Source organism: Epinephelus moara, chromosome 7 (assembly GCF_006386435.1).
Source record: "Epinephelus moara isolate mb chromosome 7, YSFRI_EMoa_1.0, whole genome shotgun sequence".
NCBI lineage: Eukaryota > Metazoa > Chordata > Actinopteri > Perciformes > Serranidae > Epinephelus > Epinephelus moara.
In genome coordinates, this window is record NC_065512.1 from 4,178,870 (window position 1) to 4,187,301 (window position 8,432).

The following is an 8,432-nucleotide window of genomic DNA, read 5'->3' on the forward strand; positions in this document are numbered from 1 at the left end:
GATTAAAAGAAATAATAATAATTAGGAAAAAAGAAATGGTCATGCACATTCTTCTTCTTGCTCCTTTCTTTGTTGCATCTCCAACAGATATCGATAGATTGTGTGACATTTATTTAGATATTTTTTTAACCTCCTGAGACATGAACTTTTGCTTTGTATGCATTTTTAATTTTTCCTTACTATCTGGGATCAGTAGGACCTGATAAGTATAAATAAAAAAAAACTTAACTTCACACATTGTCAACGTTGTCAATGATAATAAAGTCCTGATGTCTTCAAATGAGCACCTCCTAATTAACAGCATCTTGTTACTGTTGCTAAAAGTAGTCAAATTTTATGTCACATCAAACTACAAACATCATTAATCACGAATAAACAAGTATCAGCATATAAGCATAGACAAAAGCACATCACAAGGCACATAAGCAAAAACAATAAAACAATGTCAGGTAACACTTTGAAGGTATCTACATAAGGGTGACATGACACTGTCATAACTATGACATGACACTGTCATAACTATGACATGACACTCATGAACTTGTCATAAACATTATGTACATGTCATAAACGTTTATGACTGCTGTCATTAAGTGTCATTCGGTTTTTGTAATGACAAGTTGACATTGTTTGGGTTGTCTTGATTATGACAACTTGACATTAATTAAAGTGACATTACCAGAAGTTGTCTTTGTCATGACAACTTGATATTAAATTTGTTTGGGATGTCCTTATAATGACAAGTTGACATTAACCAGGATGACATGACCAGAAGATGTGTTTGTCTTATAATAATCATTATGTCAACTTGTCATAAACACAAAAAATATGTATTTCTTGTTAATGTCAAGTTGTCATGACAAAGACATCTTCTGGCAATGTCACTTTGATTAATGTCAAGTTGTCATAATCAAGACAACACAAACAATGTCAAATTGTCATTACAAAAACGGAATGACACTTAATGACAGCAGTCATACACGTTTATGACATGTACAAAAAATAATATAAGTTCATGACAGTGTCATGTCATAGTTATGACAGTGTCATGTCATAGTTATGACAGTGTCATGTCACTCTTATGTAGATACCTTCAAAGTGTTACCTGACATTGTTTTATTGTTTTGCTTATGTGCCTTGTGATGTGCTTTTGTCTATGCTTGTCTATGCTGCTCTGTGCTTATATGCCCTTCTGTGGACATGTCATCAGTCCATTTTTATCTGTGCTTATGTGCTTTTATATGTTATGCTAATGTCTTTTTCTTAAATACAAATATACCATCAACCTGTCAGTGACTGCAGATGAAAATGAGCCTGTATGGCAAAATTAATCTGGCACATTATGTGACTTAAGTGATCATGTTAATTAATGTGCACCGTTCCTTTCTAAATAAAATAAAATAAACATAAAAGCAAGGACAGCCAGGATAAACAAGTCGAGTATGGAGTTATTAATTTAACAAGTTGCTTAGAACAGTATAAACAGCAGTATTTACAGACATAAAATCATAATGACTATTCTCTCTGTTCACATCATCATTGTTATTATTATAATTATAGTGATTATGTTGAGGATTATTATGGTCTGTATCTCGGTGTCTCTTTTAGTGAGACCGTCAAATTTATGCAAATGACGCCGGACGTGAAGGCAGCTGAGGACAGAGCAGCACTCCAAAATGGCGAACCGCGACAAGGGTAAGCAGCGAGCCTATAAACTAATTACATCTCTGTGTGAAGCGGGACTACAGCTATTCTCAGCATGAAACAAACAGGAGACATGTCTTGACAGTTTTATCTTACATTTCTGAATCTGTAAACCTCCGTCCTCCCTCCCGACATGTCCAGAGAGCAGCGTTTACAGCGAACTTTCCAACTGTCGCTTAGCTTTAGTTGTGTGATGCTAACTTCTTGTTCAGGCCTCAGAACTTTACTAAGTTGTGGATGGAGCTAACAGAGGAGCTAATGCTAGCTGCAGCTGTCGTCTTCAAACCCCTGGGACTTAAACACGAGCTGTTTATTACTGAGTTGTGGCTGTATAGTGTTTAAAATGTTAAGTTTATAACAATAGATTCATTTAATGTGGCAGTGCCGCTTTTAAACGTGCTTCATAGCATCATGACTATGTTGCTAATGTGTGCTTTATTTGTCCATTTAGAGCTGGAAGAGGAGATTTACGACAAGGTCGTGGATCTGACAGAATATGCCAAACGGCAGCGATGGTGGAACCGGCTCTTTGGGAAGAACTCGGGCCCTGTAGCAGAGAAATACTCGGTGGCCACTCAGCTAGCCATAGGAGGAGTGAGTGGATGGTAAATATTCTCCTTCGTCATGCTTTGTGCTGCCTTCAGGTGCTCCTCGGTAACTCTGCAACTGTCTGTTAGAAACATTTTGATTGGCTCAGAAGTAGTTGCTAAATCAGATGTATAACACATGGCACCTGGAGCCTTGGATTAATGTCTGATTCACCTTCATCTCATGTTGTCCCTTTCTATTCCTACAAACAAATTCACCCCCCTCTCTCTGAACATAAATTCAGGTCTGGGTGTGACTCTGGACAATAATTCTGACCCTGGAGCAACATGTAGAGAATATAGTCCAGTCCTGTTTTTACCAGCTGAGGAATATCTCCAAATGTAGGTCACTTCTGTCCTTCAGTAACACAGAGGAAATCATACATGCTCTTATAACGTCCCACCTTGATCACTGTAACGCCTCGTTCACCTGCCGAAACAATCACGCCAAACATCAGCTCCAAAATTCAGCAGCTAATGATCCTCACACATCACACCTATCTTGGCCTCCCTGCGTTGGCTCCCAGTCTCTTTCAGAATCCATTTTAAAGTGTTTTAAATAACACAAAGGGCTCTCGATGATCTGGCACCGGAGTATATAACTGAGTTTCTCACACCGTACCGTCCAGACAGGCCCCTCAGGTCTGCTGGTCTGGGTTTTCTAATTGGTCCAGAGTCCAGGCTAAAGACGAAGGATAGTGGAGCCTTTTCAGTTCCTACTCCTCAGCTTTGGAACAGCCTCTCTCTGAGCATCAGACCAGCTGACTCTGATCACATCTTTAAATCTAATCTCAAAACATACTTTTACAGAGCAGCCTTTTCTGACAGTTGATAGACTTATTGTGTGTGTGGGAGTGTGTGTGTATGTGTGCAGCCATGATTACATGTCTGCATGCATACAGATATGTGTGTAAGTGGATATGTTGGTGTAGGCATATGTATATGCTTCTGTTTTATTAGTATCCCGTTCAGCCCGAAAAGTGCTTTACAAATGAAGTTATTACTATATTATTACTGTCTCAATGGAGAGGGCTCCCGACAGTGTACTGTATATTCTACCAGGCATTCTGCTGCTGCAGCATGAGTGTGTACTGCAGTGGCGTAAGGTAGTTACCACGGCCCCAATGCACGCTGCTGTGACGGGCCCTAGTGCATGTTACCTACCAGTTATAAAGCATACATGCACACACCAGCTGTTTATAAAAAAAAGTCAAATGAATGTAATTTAGGGAGCTTTGCTGCTTTTTCCTCCTTTTCGTTTCTCTCTTGTTCGTTCTTACTGCCACTTTTCTGTTTAAAAGGCTCGACTGCTCGCTGGACCTGCAGATGAGCTCAGCTTGTCAGTCTTGACAGATTTTGCACCTAAACTTGCTCGTGTATCGTATTGAACACAGGTGTAGCTATGAGGTGGCATCTGAATCATTCACAAGCTCAGACAAGCTAGTTATAAAAATAAATTCCATGCTTTCTACCTTTTTAGATTGTATAATTGTGCAGTTGGGGTATCAGGGTATCATACTAAACAGTGTTTTAGTCATAATTTAAATGTTCATTGTCGTGCAAACCTTACAGCGTTCATTTTAAGGCAAGATAAAACTCTATTTATCCTGAGGGAGACTGCTGAGCAGCAGTTGCAATACAAAGTAGGAAAAGTGTACATATGAAAATTTAAGATAACAATATGGTACAACTGTGCAAGTAAGGTGCAAATCCAAAATGTATGCAGTGCCAAAAACAGGTTAACAACAGGTTAACGGATTGATAATTTAATACTCACAAGCTACTCATCTGGTATCGATTCCTTTAAAAGAATATCAAGAATATAATTGTATAAATAAAAAACATGGGTGGCTGCATCACTCCTGTGCTTAATGTTTGTACCAAAGCAGCCCTGACATTTAGCCAGCCCTGGTCACGTGACTGTGGAGACCTGTGTGACATCACAACAGCTGCTCGGTGCTGCTTTTCAGTCTTTAGATAGAAATACAGGAAGATGCACAATTTGTGACAAGAAAGTGCCACACAGCAGCAACAGACACACCCTGAAAGTTATGACAAGGCTGAAAACAAGATAACGACAATACGTTTGTTATTATTGGTCTATATGTATTAAAAAGTATTATCATATAAAATTAAAAAAGTTTGTTATTGCCCAACCCTACTTTTTTTTGTCAGATTAACCATCATGCTCTGTCTGGATTTAATTTCAGGTGTGCAGGTTATCTCTTCCAGAAGGTTGGTAAAGTGGCTGCGACATCTGTAGGAGGAGGTCTTCTTCTGTTGCAGGTATTCTTTCATCACTGGGCGTTTACACATTTGAGTAATAAGAAATAAGAAATAAATGTTTGTTTGTTTTTGTGAATCTGCCTCTCATGTGTGTTTGATCTGCCTGACTCTTTCTCCAGATCGCTAACAATAGCGGCTACATCCAGGTGGACTGGAAGAGAGTAGAGAAGGATGTCAACAAGGCCAAGAAGCAGTTAAAGAAGGGCACCAATAAAGCCGGCCCAGAGCTAAACACATTTTTCGAGAAGGTATGTTTTTTTTTTAAGATATCCATCTGTCACACTTGAAAATGAGAAACCTGGGAAGTCCTGAGGTGTGTATCAGAAAGCTAGATTAGTGGGTTAGCGAGTTATGTTGAGTTTAAAGCCAGAGTTTTGTGTTCTGCGAAGATGGCTCTCTTTTAACCTGGTTAGATCACCATGGTAACTTAAGCTGCAGACCTAACCAGGCTGGGACCAGTTACACTCTTGCTACACCTTGATGTTGGGTGCTTCATTCAGCTGTGAAGGTGACTACAAAGACGGAGTGGGAGTGGGTAGGGTCCGGTTTTGGAAAGGGCTATCATGTCTGACTGAGGCTTTAGGGTTTGTCCAGCCAGCTACAACTGCAACATTCCTGCTTTGAGTTTGAGACCTTCATTGTCTATCATACTCTCTCTCTTTCCCCCACGTGTCCTGTCAGTATCTAAATCGTCACTGTTGATTAAAATATTGCTAAAAACAACTTTATAACTTAATCAGCGCAGCTAATTAGACTGTAATATCTCTGTAAAGGACAGGATCATTTGCAGTAAGTTAAACCTCCTACAGACTGTGAGATTTTAGCAGCCTTATAAGTTTAGAGCAGCTACACTGTGCAACATGGATCCAATAAATTTGGGTACGACAACAGTCTCATGTCTACAGACTGTACGATGACAGCGCCTACTGAATCACAGGCTCCGACGCACAATAGCTTCCCATAATGAGTGCTCCAGGATGCTGCACAGGTTATTACTTCTCCAACTGTGAAGCACAACATAGAGGCTCACATTAAACAATAACTTAAAGTGTTGTGGGCACTATATACTGCGATGTGTGTGTGTTTGCTACCTGCGATGTTGCTCAGCAGCCGCTATTTCCTTCCACGCTTTGTCCTTCTTTACAAGATCATGGTCAGAGCTGGAGGACACATCACACAGGCAAGGCTTCTGCTGCCACGACTCCACAAGGTTTTCATCTTTGCTGGAATCCCACACATTTCTTTTAGTGCGTTTTGCTGCTATCTGTCTGTTTGTTTGAGTTTAGTGCTGATAAGTACGTCATTTCATGCTGCATTTCTATAGGTGGTAACAGCAGTCACACAGTGAGATGGTCATCCCAAATTTCTGATACTGTCAGACTTTTATCCCAGGCTGTCTTTGATCAGTCGTGACCGTGACAATGGCCATCCTTGAACATCTCTTGCTGTGCGACATAGGACGATCGTTTTAGAGCCATGACCAAAGATATCACCATTTTTCTGTCATGATGATCATCTTTCGAGACAACCCATAATTGCACAGCGTATACTGGGTTTTAGTTATATGTGCTTTGTTTCCAGCCTCAGATGCAGCCAAGGAAGCAGCTAACTGCAACAACACTTCGTTACAAGTTTTTGATAATATTGCATTTCGTTGTAGAATCAGAAAAAGCTTAATAACTTGACATTTGGATTCAGTATTAAGTATGAATTAATATCAGTCTGTAAATAATTGTGACTTTACACACTGAACCATATTTTCTGTCTCCTTCAGTCCACAGAGTTTGTGAAGAAAAACATCGTCGTCACGAGTGGTTTCATCGGAGGATTCCTGCTCGGCCTGGCATCTTAGGCCCCGCCAAATGAGAAGAGTCTGTATTCCTCTGATATCGAGGAAAAACTGTAGGAAACATTATAAATCATTGCTGGAGGGTTTTAAAGTGTTTTGGCAGCGAGCAGCCTGTTTCAGATTAGTTTGTAGCTGTGTGTTTCTACATAAGCTGCACATCCTTTTGTCTACTTTAATACTGCACATGTGACGAGTACTGTCGATGTTATATGGGACTTCCTGGATAGACCAGAATGACCCTCTTAAAAACAACTCCGCTCTCCAGGCCAAATAATACTGATACATATCACGCTAAATTAATTTAAAAAACAGCGTAAAGGCCATGAGAATGTTTGTATTTATTTATTTTTACCAAACTGTCATTGTACCACAGAGAAAGATGATGCATTGTTGTCGCTGCCTTGTTGTGCACAGTTGAGCCGAGCATGGTGCAGCTAAGTGCGTTAGATTTAATTCACCTTCACGTGGCAGGTGGTGTCCGTGGGATTCCTCCAATGCCAGTGTTGTATTTTTCAGTTCCAGGCGTCAGTAATCAATCATCTTGAGGGTTAAAGTGCTGATAGATTTAAGATTGTTATGCCTCTCTGAGAGGTGCCACATGTTGGATGGGCTCTGTCAGCCTCCCCCTTGTCTCTTTTTTTAAATGTGTTTTGTGCAGCCATAAATTGATGTGTTAAGTACTTAAAGCTGTGGTTTGTCTTCAATGTAAGTTTGATGACTAAGTAAAAATTACAACATGAGTTAAACTGTTTGTCATTTGTTTTATGACAGTTTATGTACAAAGGTACAAGTGTGTCTTTTACCCTTGACCTAGAGTCTTTTATGTCTTTAGTGTCGTAACATGTTGCGTGTTTATGATCTGAGCTTGGTTTTACTTTCACTTACAGATTCCTGTGCACAAAATCAGGCCAGCCGTTAGAAAATACAGACAAGGGGACGACATTTTCAAAAGTGGGCCCCTCATTTCCCGCATATTTAGTATTTACTTGTATCTACTGTAAAGACCTTGTTTTCTTACTTTGAAAAGCAGAGGTAGCCACGTGTGTCGTGGGCTGAAAAAATGCCTCCAGTGAATGATTAGAGAAAAATAAAATCAAACATTGAGGAAATTATTGCAAGGTATTAGATCATGAGTGAACAATTTTCTTTCTTCGTGTAGGCCTATTTATTCAATCTTGATAGCTACTTTAATTAAATATTGGTCAAATTGTGTGCAGAACTGAAATAACGTAAATCAACAGGGTGACGAGATGAATTTAAACAGTGAAAGTATATTCTCTCTTTTAGCTTTAAGTCTAGATGTTGGTAGATTTTTGTTGTGTGATGAATGTGAACGTGTACGTTGCTTTAATGTAGCTGATAAAGGTGGTGGTGATTTTAGTGACTTTAACGCTTGAGTAGCTTCAACTACAATAATATTCATGATATTTAACAATTTATTTGTTGGTTTATATTTTCTATTAATATAAATCTGCAAAGTAAGTAGTAACTAATTTGTCAAATAAATGTAGTGGAGTAAAAAGAATATTTGTCTCTAAAATGTAGTTGAGTAGAAGTATAAAGAAATACTCAACAGCTGCTCAACAGCATTCAGGTAGGGTACTTAGTTACATTTCACTGCTGGTCACAGATTTGGTGAAAATACATCAAAAACGTTTTTTTTCTATGTGGTTTTGAGACAATGTTAAATTTGTGCCAGGATTTAAGTTTTTCCCATAAATTTTATATAACAAATTGTACATATCTCTCATTTTGACAATAACAATAACCATAGTGCAAAAATAAGCCATTGGGTTTACTTTGAATAAATAATAAAAAGGAAAAAATAAAAGTATATGTAACAGTACAGACTATTTAATAATCAGGGCCCACATACCATTAGCACACAGCTCATAGATGGAAAACAAGTGTCTCTTTTTTAATCCAGTCCAAAGTCCAAAGATTACTCCAAGAGAGCACTTCCTTTATAACAGCTTAGATCACATTCAGTTACATATGATACAGTT

The 8,432-nt window shown here is 38.8% G+C and overlaps 1 protein-coding gene across 1 annotated transcript; it reads left to right on the plus strand.

Moving 5' to 3' along the window:
* The first annotated feature begins 1,608 nt into the window (after positions 1-1,608).
* Positions 1,609-7,166, plus strand: fundc1 (FUN14 domain containing 1). The gene is made up of 5 exons (XM_050048448.1): positions 1,609-1,695; positions 2,156-2,309; positions 4,502-4,577; positions 4,697-4,825; positions 6,352-7,166. Exons 1-5 carry the CDS (start codon positions 1,677-1,679, stop codon positions 6,427-6,429), a joined length of 456 nt encoding a protein of 151 aa, XP_049904405.1. The 5' UTR covers positions 1,609-1,676; the 3' UTR covers positions 6,430-7,166.
* Positions 7,167-8,432: the final 1,266 nt, after the last annotated feature.